We start from the raw sequence: 20,451 nt of genomic DNA on the forward strand, positions 1-20,451 counted from the left end.
TGTGCTTATGAAAATTTATATAATTTTGCACTTATACAATAATTAATTTAAAACAGATAAAAAAAGCTGATACTTGATATATATTATAGTAGTTGCGTAGTTTTGTCAGCCCTGAGTACTGTCTGCAGGTCTCTAGCCTTTCCATCACGAATACTCTACACACTAAAAACCTGCTTTAGATTTAAAATGTAGTATGGACACAGTCCCTTTTACTGCCTTGAGGTTACTCTAACGGTCTGAGAGGCAGAATTCAGAAAAGAAAATCACAAACGCCATGTGCATGATGAGTATATCAAGACAAAGACGGACAAGTCCGGCTGTAGAGAGAAGCCAGTGTTTATGGTCTGACTTGTGGATCCTCCTGAGCCACATGAAGGTCTCTCCCGTTTCTCCTTTGTAAACAAATCACTGATTTGAAAGGCAAAGTAGGGGTGAGGACCTGTTGCTGGCATGTTAGCTCACCCTGATTTCCCTTGGTAGAAAGCTTATTGTGAACTGCAAAACCATTGTAATTGATCTACAGTCACTGTTCACCAGTGTCATTCAAGCTGCTCCTCACTTGAGCAGTGGCTCTGAAGCAGGAGCTGAATTATTGTAGACATGTAAATGTAGATTCTCACACCTAAACTGTAATGTTTCACCTCCCACAAATCTCTCGTATACAGAACTTGTGTGGCATCACAGCTTAGGAAGAGTTCCCACATCGAACCACACAAGACCAACAAGTATGACAAACATGTCGTATTTTCTGTTGAAACGCTGTGGCAGCTTGTAAGAGGCAAAACAAAAGTGGCTGTAATTTATGGGGGGAGAAGGTTAGAAACTTGTGTAAAGACTTCAGATGTCTCAATTTTCTTCTTCACACAAACACACACACACACACTCACACACACATGCAGAGACACACATACTTGGGCTTAACTATGTGTAAAGTTCAGTGCTGCAAACAAGAGTAGAATGTCTCTGCTATAAACCCAGTCTGCCAATGACAGCTGAGAAATACCCTGACAGATTTTTGGATGTAATCAGTGGTTAGACTGCCATCCACAGAGTGCTACGAGCCAATACCACACACACGCACACACACACGAAACCAGCATGTCATGCATTCAACTTTATTGAGGGTGCACAGTTTCACATTATTGGTATCAAAGTTTCAATTCTTCATGCATATTTACTTGCTGTCCAATTTTAAATCTGTGTTATTCAAATCTGCATGTACAACACAAAATGCTTGACCAGGCTGTTCTCCAGAAGTTAAGCTTGTTTGTGTGAATGTAATGGAAATTTACACAGCAGCACATTCAGAACAAGATTAGTAATCAGATACTGGGCTTACATATAATGGCTTGGACAATGGCACAGCCAATGGAGGCCAAAAAAAAGTAATAAACGTGTTTATTTCCACAATTTATTATGTTTCATTCTGTTGCAAAGTCATTCAGTATTAACCCAGATGTGAAGAATCACTCCCAATGGTGTGCTACAATTCGTCTATAGGTGCCAATATTAGTAGATGTGTGCGCCAAATGAAAAGGGCCGACCTCAAGTTAAATTATGAGGCAAAGCAAACAACACATTACCTCAACTATAATTAACTCATGTGGATATTGTACCTGATTTTCTTTGCCTCTGCAGCTTACGTAATCATTATGCAAGATCATAAGTCTTTAAGGTTGATCCTCATTATTGCTGCAGGTCCTTCGTTTTAATCTGTCTTTGTAACAGGCAAATTTCACCCGAAGCTTCAGATGTCCCTGCCAATGTTTGGGGGCGGGAGGATGGGTGGGGGTTTTTGCAGCACATACTCTTTAAGTGGCTAATACTTGGGACTGAGTCAGGAACAACTCATTAAATGCAAAGATGAAAAAGGAATTTTCTGAATGAAAATGAAATCTTGTGTTTTTTGTGTCTCACTAATGTGTGGAGCCAGAAAAATGTCTTGTACATGAATATTTTATTGCTCAATGAAAGTGAATTATTTGGTTCCAGAGACATTTTATTTAATATGTCAAGATAAAAAATGTGATCAAATAAATCCTATACGGTGTACATAAATTGTAAAATAAACTGCTTAGTAAATAATGATGTGCATTGTTGGAATAAGTTGCGTAATTCTTCCTTTTGAGACAAAGAATAAAGTGAATGCAATAAGCTTAAGTTAACATCACAGCTGTTGTCAGAATGTCCTGACTGTGTTGGATGTTAGATTGTTCACTTCTGCATGTTTAAAATCGTATAAATTACTTTAATGATTGAATTGTGATTAGTTTTAGCAGTGGACTAAACAGTTACAACACTTCCACTTGCGAATAGACACTAACTCCGTTGATTTAATCAAACCAACTGCTCATATTTTTTACATTGGAATGGATTGCATGACAATAATGTAGCAGTTTATAGCAAGCGCCATAAAGGTTTTCTCAAACAGTGCTGCATGTCCTGCCATACTGGAATGTGATAACCTCACAGCCAAAGATAATCCCAATGTGTGTCAATCTACTTGTCTGATTTATTTTCACACTGGGTTATGTAACACTCTAAAGGGGGATAACAGCGATCCATAGCAAATTTCCCTGGGGCAGTGTCAGGGACAACCTCAGCCCGGTGAGGAAGGCTATTAATTGTACATTTTCGACAGTTACCCGTACAAACATGAACAGGAATATACACACACTAAGAGCACTGGCTGGCTAGTGAGGGTGGTCAGTAATTACAAACAGATGTGAACCTTGAGGAGGTTTCAGGTCAGTGAAACAAATCTATTACATGCATGCATGACGCCAACCTGTAAAGGGAAAAAAAAGTTTTGAAAAATACTTGTGCATTCCTCTAGGTTAGTGTCGTGGCACAGAAGCTCTGTTCATGGGTCATGTAAAGCCAGCTGCAACACAAATGGAAAGAAAACAATCTAAAGTGCAATTTGAATAATTTTGGGATGCCCCTTAAATGTTGGTATTCCTCATGGGTGATCTCCTCCTCATCCTCTGCTACCTGGAATACCACCACATGTACTTGATCGTAGTTTATGCAAAGCCAACCCGAATGGGTTTGTCATTACCAGATGTGCATAAATGTGATACACATCAATTCCTTTGAGCGGCTAAATGTTTATCACGCATGCATAGGCAGATATTATATAACTTCTTGTCTATGTGGAAATCAATAGATGAATACTATGGTGCATTAATTGTGGTGACTAACACATCCTGTCATGCATCCAGATCTTCTGAAACACCACTTTTTTGTGTCTGTTTCATTGTATGAGCTCTTATATTGAGTTTATAATAACTAGTGCAGGTAATAAAATGACGATAGGGACAGAAGATTGTGCATCTTCACATTATTGGAAAAACCTGTTACTTGCTCAACTCGTACATTACAGCTTAGCAAGCCTTCTCGTGTTTAGTGTTTACTCTTGTAATGTTTTCATAAGGGTATTTCCGGCTGCACTTGAAGGCAGCGTGAATATCTGTGTGTATGTGTGCATGTGTAGGTTTGAGGTATGAGGACTGTTTCCTGTGGGGTCTGTTTCTGACACACACACACACACACACACACACACACACAGACTGTACTGCACGCAGTCATACTGTTCAGTCACAGACATATGATCGGATGTGGGCCAAGAATAACGCTGTTTTCGTCAATGCGTTACCGTGGTGAAAGAGGACAGTAAATAATGGTGACACTGGTGTGTCTAGTGTGAGAGACAAAACACTGTTTTCTCTTCAGTGTAGCACAGAGCTGTCAATACTGCAACAGGAATGATAATGATCCAGAGAGAGTGGCATGAAGTGCCATGAAGCCCCCCCCCCCCCCCCCCCCCCCCCGGTGCCCCCCCATCCAAATACTGTATTGCTTTAATGATTTGTGCACTGTCGCTAAGTTGGCTTGACGCGATCGCCATCGTCACAGTGAAGTTGTTCGCCTTGAACTCGCTGTGATTTACGTAGTGCATCACAACAGCAACAAGTGTCCCACTGCCTGTCTTTGTCTTCCAGGTGCGTTACCATAGTAATGTTTCTCTCACTCACTTCCTGGCTCTTTGGATTTTCTGTGTATGCGTTGCCATGGGAACTGACATATTCTTTAGCCTGTGGCTTTTGCGCCATTTGTCCCTGTCTGAAATAGAACAGAAACCACACGCTGCCCTGCACTGAACTGTGTGTCCGAATAGCGTTAGTCATCTAACTGCATGCAGAGACACTTGATTTTCCAGTGTCAAATCGTTCATGCGTGATCGCAAACAACAGTGACAGCAAAACACAATATGGCTTTACATAAATTTCAGTATAATACACACACACACACACAACTCACCAAGATGGACTATTCATCTAAATTAATCTTTGCATTCTTTCATACCACGTGTCATTGTCGTTTCTGCTTTCTCGCAAAACACATACGTGGCTCATAACTGATTTATTTTTGCTTATGCAAAATTGGATTAGGTGTAGCAAACTGGCAGAAAATACCATTTGTTAAACTTGTCTGATTAGATCTGCCTGACCATTCCAGCAAACATCATCTGTGGGGGGTTTGATAGTTCTTAATAAATACAGGAGGAAAACAGATGGTGGCAGCTGTGTAAAGGCTTAGCAACCACTGATATTTTGGAGACAAACATTAGGAGTTAAAGGATTGTGACAGTAGCTGCGTGGCAGATTTGTCTCTATACAGGCTATTCAAACACTGTTAACATCTATCGCTAAGCATCCACGTCATACTGAGATCCAACATAAATGCTGTGGTTGTACAGTATGTATGTATGAGTATATAGGAGTCCAGTAACTTGTGATTACCTTTAAGTTTAACATCCGAGAATATCAATGAGAAGATAAAGAATGTGCACATGTGGACATGTTTGCATTCACTATGATAAATGCTGTAAGAGTGGCTGACTGTCATTATCTGTAAAGGGGAAAAATGAGCAGGGTTCTTAGTGGGGAGGAGGAGAAAAGGGAATTTCTCCTCTTAAAAATTTAATCCTGAACTTAAAATGACTTTTTTACCATGGTGATCAGTGTGTGTGTGTGTGTGTGTGTGTGTGTGTGTGCTGTTTTTAAGGCCAGGCTTGAATGTCTGACTAGGCATTCTTGGCTGGCGACTCAAAAAGTCTTTGAGGCCAAAACAAGCCTTAAATCAGTATTGTGCTCCGTTAACTGGAGGCTTGTTTAGAGCTTTTATTTGTTTTCCTTTTTTGGGGCAAATTTTATTGGTCATTTGCTTATTTGCAATTCTTCCACTTGTAGACTCATAATTTGACCACTTTTAGTTTAAAAAGTGTCAATATTGCCACCGCACAGCAGTGATACGAGGACTTATTCTGCGCTTTCACTTTTCTCTCAGCATTCCACAGTTTCCCTCTACTACACACTCAAGAGCTGAAGCTCATACATCCCCTTCACAAATCCTGCTGGGCAGAACCGGCTCGGCTGAGGAGAGGCCTCTTATTTTAACTTTTCCAACAGTTTGTCTTTTATTTAGCAGTGTGTGTGTGTGTGTGTGTGGTTGTCTATGTGGGTGTGCGGAGGCATGTGCATTTTTGCACTCATCAAGCTGCGTTTGAGGAGGGAAGAGGGTTTTCCTCCGCCAGTGATAAGGAATGGCATACACAGACACACAGAAACACAACTAACAGCTGGGCTGGATAAAGCTTGTTCACACACACACACACACACACACACACACACACACACACACACACACACACACACACACACACACACACACACACACACACACACACACAAGCACAATCAGGTGGCTCTCCAGGTTGTCTGCGTCCACATCTTGTTTGCTTTCATGGGTGAATGATGGCTCTGTCGCTCCACTGCACTGATTGGGGTAAAATGACCAAAGAGGTGACAGCAGGAAGAAGGGAATTAATGGTGAAAAGCAAAATAAGATCTTCAGTTTGTCTCAGAGATACCTGTTTACTATATCTAGATTACTTGAAGAGCAAGCTGCAAGATGTTGAAATTATATGTTTTCAAGACATAAACTGTGATGCAAATGTTTTCGCATTGTCTGCAGGAAGATCATGTAAACTCAGATACATTAGAGTCCACTTGGAAGCCCTCTGTCTGGATAAGGCATTATAATAATTGTACCTATATCTCCTCCCTCCCTTCTTTTTGTAACCTCTTTCTCTTCTTGACCTCTTTTCCCAGTAGACTGAGAGAAATGCATGACCAGAGATGCATATGACTCAAACATTCAATTCAGTTCGCTTCAGTTCCATCGTGTTCAAACATTAATTCGTGTGTCTACACGCACAGTACTTTCTATGTACTCGGGCTCGAAACAACCTGCATCCCCTCTTCAACACCTCAGTGGAGAGCAGTACAAAGCCCCTTTAGTGCTAGAAGATGTCCTTACTTGCTCGTTTTTCCCATCTAAACTATTTATTTGTTTATCAGCAGAGGGCTCAGTACATGACAGGAAAACCTACCGTACTATATCTACATTCATCTTCATGTCCTAAGCCTTATCTCACTCTTCGTGTTGACCTTTGTTTACCCTCAGGGTGATTTCACCTGGAGCAGCCTGTCAGGGCGGAGCGTGCGCCTGACACCCGTTGCCATCCAGAGCCTGTCGGAGCTAGAGAGGGCCAGGCTGCAGGAAGTGGCCTACAACCGTTTACATCAGGACTATGACCTGGGATGTCAGATCACCATGCCAAAAGGTGCGGGGTTGCAACAGAACGTGTATGTTGTGTATTTTTACTCAATGTCCTCACAGGACATGAATTAAACAATGTTACTTTATGTTTGTGAGCTGTGAGTGGGTGGGATTTACTGCTTCGATACATCTCATATAACATCAGGCTTTTTTAAGACCAGGACACTTATGTCTGTTAACTGCTGAAACACACTTCCGTTATTGATGCCGGAAAGTGGTATGCTCTAGCCATTTGATATTCTTGGCCCAGAGTTGCTGTGTAAGCAGTTACTGCTACAGTTACTGACACTTTGCTAAGCGTCCCATTACGTGACACCGACGCTCTGGCCCCTGACCACATCCTCAAGTCATCCCAAGTGTACTTACAGGAAGTCATGTATGGCCTCTGTTTGGGGAAGTTGTGACAACACATAAATTCAGATGTAGACTCCAATTTATTAAGATCGGGTGCTTCCTGTCTGACATGGTTTCTGTAGACCCCCCATCCTCTTAATTACATATGACTACCTTTCTGCCACGGCTGAGTGCAGGCACTATGGACTTTACACGCATTTAAAAATTCCTAGATGTTCAAAAACAGGCTGCACATTTGTCTGTGTGGTCCTAGCATGAAGCCAGAAAACTGTTTTTTTTGGTCTTTTAAACCACATCATTAACTGGCTAAGGGTTTGGAAAATTACAACATTAGACAAATGTATCCAGACAGACCAGTGAAACTGCTGAAATTAAAAGCTTGTGTACCTCTAGGTCCACCCATGCTAAAAATGTCCACATGTATCACAATTTATAGATAGATGATATAGATGACATATATACATACTCCACCAGATGACATCATCAGGAGGAATGTTCAGTTCAAATAGTGATAGCTGGATGAAAACATTAATGAGCTTGTAGGTTTGGTCATCCTCCAGATGACATCATCTGAACTGAAAAACTCCTCCTGATGATGTCATCTGAAGGAGTTCTCTATATTTTAATATAGAGAAAAACAGCATTGACATGTAAGTATATGCATCTACCCAAAAAAGAACCATAGTAAGTAAGTTGAAAATCAGTAAAGCTGCCCTTTAACCTAGAGGTAGCATAAGCCTCTGCCTTACTCAGACATCATCCTCTCTGCTCTGCTATGCTCTGCCCACCACAGGTGCTCACTATTATAAAATCACATGAGTGATAAAGCTCTAATATATACTAATCAAGCAGAAGAAAATGCTAATGCGGCTAAACTATAACTAGTTCAGAGAAGCAAGCAATACTAATACATAAGCATAAATTTGGGTTTACTCTTTAAACTTTAAAGCGTTTCTGACTTTAAAGTAAGAAAAAAGTGAGTATATTAAGGAAACCTTCTACCTGTGTACAAACTCCTGGTTCAAATGCAGCCTGCCCCCCCCCCCCCCCCCGAGGGGGCCACATATGCCCTGCAGGGATGTTTTGAGACCACTGATTGGAAGAGGTGACGACATTACAACAACTTTTGTGTTGACATCTGTATACTAACAAAACCTGTCCGCTGCTCCCCAAGCAACAAGCCATGGGTCACCAAAGACATTAAAATCATCCTGAATGAGAAGAAGGCAGCGTTCAGGTGACAAGCAATGAAGCAGGTCCAGAGACAGCTGTAAAGATCAAACAGGGGAAGGAGGCTTACAGGAAGAAGCTCGAACTGAGGCTCCAACAGAAAGATACCAGAGCAGTGGCATGAAAAGCATGACTGGATATAAGACCAGCAGCCAGAAGACAGAAGGGAGTATGGATAGAGCTAATGGTCTTAACACCATTTCAATAGATATGATGTGCCTCATATCCAAGGAGCTTCACCACAGGTGCCCACATCTCACCACCCCTACATAACCCGAACACCTGTCTCTGCAGAAATGATAATTTCAGCATAGCAGGTGAGGAGAGAGCTATGCAGGCTTCACCCCACAAAGGCTGCCCTGATGTCAGGCCCAGGGTACTGAGCCTGCAGCTGGAGGGGGTGCCTGTGGGATAGAAAACATCATGCCTGATGCCAGTACCGAAAGTGTCCCGCCCCAGTGTCCCCAGTGACTACAGACATGTGGCTCTAACCTCCCACATAATTAATGTCTTGGAGAGACTGGTCCTGGACCATTGGTGAAACCATCTCTAGACCCCTTCATGCTCTCACCCACGTGCTACAACACATCTACACCCACCTGGACAAGTCTGGGGGGTCTGTAAGGATTATGTTCTTTGACTTCTCCAGTGCTTTTAACACAATGCAGTCTGTTCTGCTGGGGGAGAAATTAAAGAACATGCTCGTTGAAAACTCCATTGTTGCCTGGATTTTGGAGTACCTTGGACTAACTTTTTTCAGAACTGTGCCTTGGGAAGCACCTGTGCTGCAGGTCACAGTGTCAATGTCCCTTTCATTTCACCCTGTGTACCTCTGACAACTCAGAGTCCTGCCACCTTCAGAAGCTTTGTGATGCAGGTGTTGCATGTATCCAGGGTGGAGATATCATGGAGTATCGATCAATGGTTGACAGTTTTGTTAACTGATGTGAGCACAATAATCTCCAGCTCAACATCAGTAAAACAAAGGAACCTATGGTGGAGTTTAGGAAGTCAGGGACTCCTGTCAATCCTCTCTACATATGGAGATAGGAGGTGGGAGTAGTTTTGGAATACAAATACCTGGGTGTCCATCTGGACAATGAACTGGACTAGTCAGTTAATGCAGCATCAATAAAGGAAAAGATGGATAAGGCTGCATTTTCTAAGGAAACTAAGGTCCTTTCAACGGCAGATGTTTATGAGTCCGTGGTAGCCAGCTCCATCTTCTATGCTGTGGTCTGCTGGGGCAGCAATATGAAGGTGGCAGGCAGTAACAGACTGGAAAAACTAATAAGGGCGGCTGGTTCTGTTCTGGGGGAGAAGCTGGACCCTCTGCATGTTGTGGCTGAGAGGAGAGTATTGTCCAAACTCGTTTCAATCCTGGACAATCCCTCCCACCCACTCCACTGCATGCTGGCTGCACAGAGGAGCACTTTCACCCAGAGACTGATCACAGTCAAGTGCTCCATAGAAAACCACAGGAGATCCTTTCTCCCAGTGGCCATTAAACTGTTCAACTCATCCCCCTTCTGTAAAAAGGAGGGGAGCTGAATGGTCAAAATGGACAAAAAGTGTTGTTTTTATTTCATTTTTTTTTTTTAATTTCATTTATGTTTACTTCACCAGCTGGGTTCTTTTGTACTTATTGATCAATAGTTTGGACTTGTTTATTGCCTTGGTTGACTTGCCCTGTTGGAACAATAAAGCTGTTTGAATCTTGAAAACTTAAAATCGGCTCTAATCCTTTACCATAAAAGCTGTAACCTGGAAACACAAGCGTATTGCTAAAAAGAAAACAACTCGATGAGAAAATGGCAAACTTATCTGTAAATGTAAAGAAGGGTAGTAGGGTAACAGTAAAATGTTGTTCATAAAGACCACACCATGATTTCTCGGTTTAGTTTACATAATTGTGGTAGTTGTTTGTAGCCACAGATTTGGTGCACTCACATGATTCACTGCCAACCGCTTTTGCTTTGTGACAAATTCATGTCTATTTATGGCTTCTTGTCATGGGGTGCATATCTTCTAGTTGTGATCAGTTAGCCAAAAAATTTTTCCCACTCAGATTTATTTACTTGAATTGTTCTTGGAGGCCTGAGAAAGTTAAGAATTCCATGGCCTTACAGATTTCTCAGCTGAATCCTCAGGTTGGGAAACGTTAGTTCAGATAATCTGGACAACACTTGTTTCTTGCACTACAAGATTTGCAATTGCAGTTTTTTGGGTGCATATAATGTTATTGTAATAGTGAGAAAGTACAGCAAAACAGATCTAAGTTCTTAATCTGGATTTTCCTGGGACTTTCTACTGCACAGGTGCACATTATGCACAGTGAGTGCATCATGTCATCACTGCATTGTAAAGTAGTGGGGTGGCTGCCATAGCAGCGGTACAGTGCAGCTAGTGGATTATTCAGGGCCTTGCATTCCAGCCGAAGGTTAAACCTCTCCCCACCATGATTTAATACGTACTTGTCTGTGTTGCTTATGAATTCCAGAGCTCCCGACAGCCACCATGTGCTAGCAAGGGGAGTATTTCAACTCTTGTGTAAGAGTGTGTGTATGTGTCTGTGTCTCTGGGTGTGAGTGTGTGTGTGAATGCAATTTTGACACAAACACTTTTCAGCCCTGCTGTTTCTCATATTTATCCGAGGGCCAGGGGTCATGTTTCTAGTTTTTTTGAAGAATGCACAGGGATGGGATGAAGGTGTGATGCGACAGAAAAGCAGCAAACCTTCATCAAACATTTCACAACTTGTTGGGAGCTGCATCGGGGCAGTTTGGAGGTTTGGGGGATTTCCGTACAGCTTCGGGAGCCATCTGTCAAAAATCCAAACCATTTCCTATCTCTGCTTCTCCCTTTATTTGTCCTCACCCTCACGCTCCATCACATCTGCTTTCTTTGTCCTTCTATTTCACACTCACTGATTTGCACCTATTTTTCTCCCATAAACAATGAAATTTCACGTCATGTCCCGCTGAGCTTGGGTGCTGAGAGGCTGGTGTATTGTGGGAGCTGGATAAAATTTCCTGTGCCTCATAAGTGACTAATTTGACACAGCTGACAGGAACATCTGGGGTTCAAATTCAGGTTGCTAAACCAGCAGATCAAGATTCTCTCTGTAATGACTTGATGTATACTGTTTGGTTTTGGTTCCCAAATCCAAACAGCAGCGTGACCAAATGATAGATTTTAAAATTGCTGAGGTTTCCACAAACCAACATCCTGGCATGAGACAAAGTTTGTAAGACTTTAAAGGTGCGTGTGTCATGGTTTCCAGCTTTTCCTGGTCATTAATCAGCACATTCAGGAATCATTCATCATGTTGACAGCTGAGAGAGCAGCTTACCTCCTTTTGTAAGACTCCAGTCCAAAACGTGCATGTAAAACACTCATGCACGCACACACAAAATGACATCTCTGTTGTACTATGTCCCATAGTGGGGGACAACATAATTCTTTTATATCTTTTAAACAATTTTCTCTAGTTTTCTCCTATCTAATATTGTTAGGTCATCTAGGTTATGTAATAATGATATTTAGATCTTTTTTCAAGGCAAATCCTGCCAAAGGTGTATACATTGTGCTTTGTATGGCTTTGCAAAGTACAATATTTTCCAGTATCTAAAGTAACAAAATCCTAAACCTAACTCGCCGGTGTAGATAAACAATGTAAGTGATTCAGTATGTTTTGACAGGTATCTTTTCTGCTGACTAATACCGTAGCCAACGCTGTCCGACAGTTCAGTTAAATGGATTTAGGTTCATAGACAGCTTTTCCCCTGTAGTTAATTTGTGTCTGCATTCCTGACATAAGCTTATTAGATATAATAAGTCAGATTAGATGAAGCAGATATAGAGACCATTGCTTTCAGAGAATTTATTTTCTTGTTTTTTTCCCCCCCTTTCTTTTGGTGCAGATGGAGAGAAGAGGAAAAAGTCACTGAGGAGGAAGTTGGACTCTCTAGCAAAAGAGAAGAGTAAAGACAAAGGTATGCAGAGTTATTTTAAAAGAGACTGACATTTTGCCAGTTCACATGGTTTTCTTTCTCTCTCTCTCTCTCTCTCTCTCAGTCTCTCTCCCCTTGTTTCAGTCTTTCTTTAGCACCACTCCATGCCAGTTAGGTAAAGGACCAGTCTCTGGTCTCCATCCATCAGGCAGGTGGACGAGGAGTTTTTGTTCACTGGGTTTGGCAGTTTGGTTTTCATACAAAAGTGATATGCACAAACTTGTTTTCTTTTCATATCTGCTGCCATAGTTTGTGAAGGTTTACGTACAGCAAGAATGAAAATAGTGTGTGTGAAAAATGAACCCTGATGATACTATCGTGATGTCATTCAGTTTTTTCTAAGGTTGCATCATGGGAAGTGTAGGATTCAGTGTGTGCAGAGCTTCACCAATGAACCGTTATACCTATAATACAATACAAGTGTGTATGTGATGATATGTCTTGATAATTTTTGTAGATCCTGTGAATAAAAAAACAAACAAAATCTTTAAAGAACAGCATAAACATTTTGCATTTTATTGTTACTTGGGAAAAACATACTAATAAAATAGAACTCAGTGTCTTTGTACTAATGCTGCAGCAAGTGGGGGAAACAGCTGTGGATGTCTGAGTGAATGATGATGCTATCTCCCAGCTGTGCAGTCTTAAAATAATGCACATGCCTCGGCCAATCAGAACTAAGAATCTTTGGCAACAGCTGTGTCAACTGTAGCTGTAGATACATTGGCAGGTTACCCATCACATTTAGTCCCAAAAATTTATTTGTGAACACATGCTTTGAGCTCATGGTAAAAACTGAGTGTATGTGGGTTTTCCTATCCACTACACAATGGGACTGATAGTCTAAACTACTTAAATGGATCCTAAGTTTAACTTTCTTACCAGATTGAGTCATGTTTATTGTCTTGTGTAAAAGATATGGAGGGAGTGGGAGGCTTCATGCATGGACCAAGAAGAAATCCAACTAATATAAACACGATTAAATGCACGTGCATAAGGAATACTTAACACTTTTGGCTCTCGGTTTGGAAAATGTAGATATATGGAATCTGACAAGGCTTGCTACATGTGGTCTGGCAATGCACACACTGTGAAGTGCGGTGCATTATGCTGGCAAAGCTCTGTACATTATGTGATCCAAACTGTGTACTTGCACATGCTTGTGTGTGTGAGTTTGTGAACGTGTGGGTTAAATAAGCCCAATTACCACTGTAGCAGTCTGCAGAGCAAATTTGTTGTGTCACAGTGTTAGTGGTCATGTTGTCCATGAACCACAAGCCTCGACTTGTGGTTGTTTCGCCTTCTCTTTCTCTGTCGTCCCGAGCCTCTTTTCTTCACACAGACGCACACTCTTTCCCAACAGCTGGACTGGTTTCTCTTAGCTGCTGGCTCATTCTTTAGGAGATACTTGCACATTTAGCCTATATGGCATAATTTCTTTCTGCAGTGATTCTTTTGAATACTGTCAAGTCCATCAGCAGCAGGGCAACACAAATTTGCAAATTGCTGATTGAAATTTAGCTTAAACTCAAGATGTCTCTGCCAACTTCACTTTGCCTCTGGGTGGACTTTAAAATTAGGGTGAATGGAAAAAAGTAATAAGAGCAAGCGGATATTTACATCTGTGTCAATCCTGAGCAGCTTGTAAATGTGACATACACTAAGAACATGACAGGGATTGTGGGTGAGAGTCGTCACAGTTGTGTTATTTCGGTCAGAGGCACTAGAATTAGTGGTTATTCAATGGCAGACTTTTTTCTGTGATGTCTTATTTTGGAAAACAGCTGTAGCACTTACTTATAGTAGCGTAAAAGCTTTAACTGTCATCGTAAACATGTGTTGTGGTGCTTTTATCACGGGTGTGTAAGAGGCAAGCTCCACCAAGATTTTAATTAGAGATGTGTTTGAAGTTTCTGTTGCATGTTCACAAAGTCAAAAAAAAAAAAGAGTTTGCTTTTATTGTTTAGTTCATTTAGAACAAACTTCCGTTTCTTTTTCTATTTTTGCTGTCATCCCCTTTCTTTTCTGTTTCCTCCTCCACCCTCCTGTTTCCACCTTATCTCCGTATCCTTTACAGAATGCGTACCCCAGGCTTTCAGTATAGCCCTATCCCAGGTCATTACTAATGACAGAGCGCACAGGCAGCGTCAGGACAGCTATCGCCAGGACCATCAGGAGCACAAGGACTCCTCTGACCTGGTCTCGTCCATCTTACAGGTCTCAAAAGTCATTATATCCATATTCTTGGGGATATTTTTTCTGTGCAAATTGTTCCATTTGTTGTGTAGCAAGAAAAGGCTGAATGCAAATGTTTGCTTTTCGTTCTTGTGTTTTGCAGTTTGCTACCAAGCGGCCATCCAATAAGGAGTTATCCAGCAGTAACTCCTCACTGAGTTCCACGTCAGAGACAGCAAATGAGTCGACATCACCCAACACCCCTGAAGCTGCACCACGAGCACGCAGGAGGGTGAGACTCAATAATATAGTTCCAGTAACCAGGTTTTTGTGTTTTATCCAGCTGAATTTGTTTGAAATGCATGATTATCCTCCAGGGAGGAATGTCGGTGGATTCCATCACAGACCTGGATGACAACCAGTCACGCTTGCTCGAGGCTCTACAGCTCTCTCTGCCAGCAGAGCCACCAAGCAAAAAGGAGAAGCAACGGGATAAAAGGCTGAGCCTCAATCCCATTTACCGCCAGGTCCCCCGGGTGGTGGACAGCTGCTGCCAGCACATCGAGAAATACGGTGAGCAGCTTGCTCTACTACAGTAGTCATCATATAAGTATATAGAGTCTTTGGAATGGGTACTACAGATGGCTACATCATACTTTAGTGAAAGAGTTTTCTTTCCATTTCTACTCAGGTTTGCAGACTGTGGGGATCTTTAGAGTGGGAAGCTCCAAGAAGAGAGTGCGACAGGTGGGCGGTCTTGCATTTCTCCTCATCGGGGTTGCAATTTCACACCAAAGTCTTTCAACAAGCCCTTGTGTCTTACACAGAAGCACCATTTCGTAATATTTTATTGTGCATCATTTGCACCCACATACATAAAACAGCCAAAACCATACAGAGTTCCCCATAAACAAACAAAGACAATTTTGCTTCTCTCACACACGTTTCCATCCACGAAAGGCAACAGCAACAAGCAATTAAATTAAATTCAACTTTATTTATATGGCGCCAATTCACAACAAAGTCATCTCAAGGCACTTTACAGAATAAAATCAAAACTATAAAGATGTATAGAGAAAATCCAAAAATTAGACAACAGTGGAGATGAAAAACTCCCTTTAACGGAAGAGTCGGGGTAAGCGGCCATCAGACTTGACCGGTTGGGGTTAGTGGAAACTGGAGAGAGAAAAGAAAAGAGCAAAAAAAAGCAACAACAAAACATCGGGCGGGTTTGTAGGACCAGTAGCTGCACACTGGAAACACAGCTCCAAATCTGGGGACACTTGCAGAAAGGGACAGAGAGAGGGAGACAGAGAAGGACAGCTACAAGAGAAAGAAGACACAAAGTTAATGTCATGCAGTGACAATTGTGGGGTGAGAGGAGAGGAGAGAGGGACAAGAGGAGGAAAGGAGATCAGTGCATCGGGGGGTGGGTCCCCCAGCAGTCTAAGCCTTAGTAGCATGACTATAACTAACTATAAGCTTTATTAAAGAGGAAGGTTTTAAGCCTAGACTTAAAAGTAGAGAGGGTGACTGCTATCTGAATCTGAACTGGGAGCTGGTTCCACAGGAGAGGAGCTTGATAGCTAAAGGCTCTGCCTCCCATTCTACCTTTGGAAAATCTGGGAACCACAAGTAGGCCTGCATTCTGAGATTGAAGTGGTCTACTGGGATGATATGGTGCTATGAGGTCTTTTATATATGATGGAGCCTGACCATTCAGAGCTTTATATGTAAGAAGCAGGGTCTATTCTAGATTTTATGGGAAGCCAATGGAGAGAAGCTAGTGAAGGTGAAATCTGATCTCAGAACAGAACCTCCCCTTTAAGAACAGATGGCGTGGCCCACATGTACAAATACACACAGTGAATGAAGGTTTTTTTCTCATTGTTTTATTTGCCTTTTACTTCTTCATAGGCAAATTTAGTTTTATTTTAGCCTGTAAAGTGTTTTTTTTTTAGTAGATTAATCTGCTGTATTCTTTAAAACACATACAAGAAAATGCCTCTTGTATAACAGCTTTTAAAAAAAGGAAAAAAAACAAAAACATTTTTGCTATTAATACACATATTTGCTCAAATAAACACAAAAAAAGTTGTGCGCTTGTGTGGTCAGATAAATCACTGTACCTCTGTATTATATTTTATATAAAACCTTTTCTTTTTTCAAAACTCACTAAATGAACTTATGTATTTAATCATCTGTGTATTTGTGCAACAATAGTTCTTATCGTCACCATCGCCAGCTTACCGTCAAAAAAGATTTTATTACACTCACTATGACCATGACCAACAGTAGATATACTATTTTTCTGGAAGTCAACCAAAGGTCAGATGTCTAAGATTAGGAGCCATACTGGTAAAACTAGTTTACTTGCAGAGTCTACCAGGTGACTTGGAGGACCAGCAGGAAGTGAGTCCGTGTGGGTGTGTGCGTAACTTGTCCATTGGTATGATGTTTTTAACCCTCTTTCCTCTCTTTCTCCTTCGCCATCTCGTTTGTTGTTTGCCCTCCTTCAGCTACGCGAGGAGTTTGATCGCGGTGTTGACGTCCAGCTGGATGAGGACCACAGCGTTCATGATGTAGCTGCTCTGCTGAAGGAGTTCCTCAGAGACATGCCCGACCCTCTCCTCACCAAGGAGCTTTATACGGCCTTCATCAACACCACATGTAAGCTTCAACATATATTTTTTTTCCCTCTCACCTTTATTCTCCTTTCTCCTTTTCACTCCAAGCCGTCGTGATCTCTGTGTTGCAGTGTTAGACCCAGATGAGCAGCGGATTGTTACTCAGCTGCTGGTCTACCTACTCCCAGCATGCAACAGTGATACGCTCCATCGCCTTTTGGAGTTTCTGTCCACCGTGGCTGACCATGCCCACGTCCGGCAAGACAAAGAAGGACAGGAGGTGAGTTTTTCTCAACAGGAATGAATCAAATCCATGAATTAAGCAGCTATGAATGAAAATAACAATGTCCAAAACATCAACTTTTAGATGTGTGCAAAAGCCTCAGGGCAGGTCACTAGCAATTTGTTTGCCTTCTATTTCCAACTCACTGGGAGGAAATTGCCAGCGAAGTGATAGGAATCAGTTTGCGTGGTTGGTATGTACACACATTTCTCTGTGCCTGTCAAGCCTGTAACAGTGCGAGCGTTGATGTAAGATTGCTAAAGAGCCTCCGGTTGATTATCACATCCGTCATGGTGTAAATAGCTCCATTTAGTCCTGAGCTGACCTCTGTGAGGCTGCAGTCATTCAGCTTTTTTGTTGCTTGAAGGAAAGAAGCCTAAATTGCCAGGGAACAAATTCCCACTGTAAGTTGGGCCAATCTAAATGAAGTCAGTCTTTCTCTACCTTTCTCAAACAACAAAAGGAGCTCGCATGAGGGTATTGAACTTGAAAAATATCCCGCCAGGGCAGCTTAGAATGATGACGAAGTAAAATCAATTTTGTAAGGTTGTAATCATATTGGAATGATTATATTCCAGTATTGTGCCATAGAGTAGATACTAAGAATCCTTGTGATTTAGTGGCCAATCTTTGGTTGAAAAACCATCCAACATCTTCAGGAAGCCACCTAATGCCACCTTTTGAATTGTATGTTCCAGCAATTAGCTGGCATTCTCCCCATGCTTTTCAAAATAAAGGGCTTTGATAGTAAACAGAGAGGGAGCTGAGATCAGGAAAGAGGAAGCAACATCATGATAACCTGTTCTTTCCGTATCTCTTTGGTCTGTAATTCCCAGATCCTAGAGCCATTTATGCATATGTGTATGTATGTGTGTGTGTTTGGAGTTTTAATTTGTCACCACTTTGTACAATGGATGTATGTACTGTACTGTATGTGTGAATGAGAAGCATGGAGTCTGCTTTGACGTGTGTGTGTTTGTGTGTGTGTGTGTGTTTTTTTTCCCTCTTCACGACTTTATGGCTCCAGTATCTGCATGGGAGATTGTGAGAGGAAGTCAGAGAATTTCACATTCAATGTAGAACAACGAATCAACACTTCTGGCAGCTTTTGGATCCTGTTTCTCTTTTGGGACTGGGAGGGGAAACTGGGAAAGAAACAAAAAAAGGAATTTATCACATAAAAGAATAGTTGTTTAAACTTTCACATGGCCGTAGCTTTTGTTGTTGTTTTAGCACGACCAGATTCAAGCAGAAACCTTTTTAGAAAACCCAGTTATTCCATCCATTATCCATCTTTGGCTCAGAACAGAGACGGAAGAGGAGGCAAGAAATCCGGAGAATGGACGAGTGAGAAAATCAACATGAAAGGAAAGCCAGAGGATGGGGGGAACTGGAGGAGATAGGGGAGAGATGATGAGTGAGGGAGGAAAGGAGGGAGGAGAGGAAGTGTCTCCAAAGAGCGTGAAATCACAGCAAAACATGAGGTCATTTCCTGATGACTCCTCAAAGAAGGGCTCAATAGGTCTATTACTAACACATATTTTCACAAATCTCTAGATTATGTGTTCAGTCTGGTAAAAAACCAAATGAAAAAACTGACAATGGATGTCTTCAGATCACTCACGGATTGTTTGCAGTGACGTTTAAAGATCTTTTTTGTGTGTGTTTAAGGGCTAAATTACTAAATGGGTTCATCTTGATCTTTGTAAAATCACCCGTGACATCTGTGATTTCATAATAAAACGCAGCTCACACATCTGAGCGTTAAACAGGGATTTTATGCAAATGTTTGAACTTTCAAATCTTGGCATCATCCATTAGATAATTGTCTGGGTGTTTCAAACATCGCTTTAGTTAAATCACAACAAAACCTCCTGGCCATGGCCACAAGCATTTAGGTTCACTGGCCTCAATATTGGTTTCCAGAAACCTAGGTTTTTGATTTCCAGCTGAACTTTGAGAAACAGCTCAAGTCCCTTTTGCTCTGTTATTTTCTGTGAAACACTGTATTCCTACCCATCTTTGCAGCAGCTCAAACAACTCATCCATTGTTTTGCCACATTGCAATTCTTTGTAATCTATTTTTTACATGATTGGAAACCAAGTTAGCAGTAGCTGACTCTAAATCACCCTGCTCAATTGGTGCAGAAACACACCAAGCCGATTGACATCAAAGGACTAGTGTTGACAATTCCAGCTCTTGCTTCACCTCATGTCACTTTTCTGGCCCATCAAGTGGCACTTGAACTCAACACAAAGAGGCGAAGGCAAAGCTGAGGATTCAACCTGCTGAATCAGCAAAAATGCCACAACTGGAGTCCAACTAGTGCAAACATGCTGCAGAATGGTCATCGTCCACCTGACCAACAGCCGACCGTTGCCTCGGTGTTAAGGCCTGTACAAAAAGCTACAAACTTTACCAGCCAAGCAGGAATAATTGGCCTCCTGTTATGGGTTAGAAGAATGAGCCATGCTCTTCATTGTTACCTGGATTTCCATTGAGCCTGGGTCTCAGAAGCCTTTGACTGCATCTCTCCATATTAAATTATGGTTTGTACTACTATGAAATATATTCTACAAACAATATTTAAAAAAAAGGCCAGATTTAAAAATTAGTGGTATTACTTTTAAGGCCTTACACAATTTTGGCCCCACCTCAACCTCCCAGATCATCAGAGTAACAGCCCAGCTCGAAGTCAGGAGTCATGGTAACCACACGTTTGCACAGCCTATTAAGTCTTGTCTCAAAATGGGCCATTTTGTTCTAATTACAGTTCACAGGAAACAAGATGACGTCTTTAAACCTGGCCACCATCTTTGGCCCCAACCTGCTCCACAAGCAGAAGAGCTCAGACAAGGAGTTCACCGTCCAGAGCTCGGCCAGGGCCGAGGAGAGCACGGCCGTCATCGCTGTGCTGCAGAGGATGATCGCCTGCTACCAGAGCCTCTTCATGGTCAGTGTTTGAACTTGCAGGTGTTTGTAGCTTTCACCCTTCAGTCCTGCATCTATTCATCTGCCCCCTTCTACACAAACAGCTCACTCATGCACACTCTCCCGCCTACATTCCTGCAGACTTAAAGT

At 41.8% G+C, this 20,451-nt stretch overlaps 1 protein-coding gene across 4 annotated transcripts in view; it reads left to right on the forward strand.

Annotated features, from left to right (window-relative positions):
• LOC137108615 (rho GTPase-activating protein 6) overlaps positions 1-20,451 on the forward strand; it is a 61,332-nt gene that overhangs the window by 36,585 nt on the left and 4,296 nt on the right. For all 4 annotated transcript variants that reach the window (XM_067493415.1, XM_067493416.1, XM_067493418.1 and 1 more), the window contains 9 exons: positions 6,532-6,691; positions 12,195-12,266; positions 14,362-14,501; positions 14,623-14,751; positions 14,837-15,032; positions 15,151-15,206; positions 16,979-17,129; positions 17,218-17,366; positions 20,144-20,323. In XM_067493415.1, coding sequence (XP_067349516.1) covers positions 6,532-6,691; positions 12,195-12,266; positions 14,362-14,501; positions 14,623-14,751; positions 14,837-15,032; positions 15,151-15,206; positions 16,979-17,129; positions 17,218-17,366; positions 20,144-20,323 — 1,233 coding nt within the window. The remainder of the gene's footprint in view (positions 1-6,531; positions 6,692-12,194; positions 12,267-14,361; positions 14,502-14,622; positions 14,752-14,836; positions 15,033-15,150; positions 15,207-16,978; positions 17,130-17,217; positions 17,367-20,143; positions 20,324-20,451) is intronic.

The sequence above is a fragment of the Channa argus genome, chromosome 23, assembly GCF_033026475.1.
Source record: "Channa argus isolate prfri chromosome 23, Channa argus male v1.0, whole genome shotgun sequence".
In the NCBI taxonomy this organism is placed as follows: Eukaryota; Metazoa; Chordata; class Actinopteri; order Anabantiformes; family Channidae; genus Channa; species Channa argus.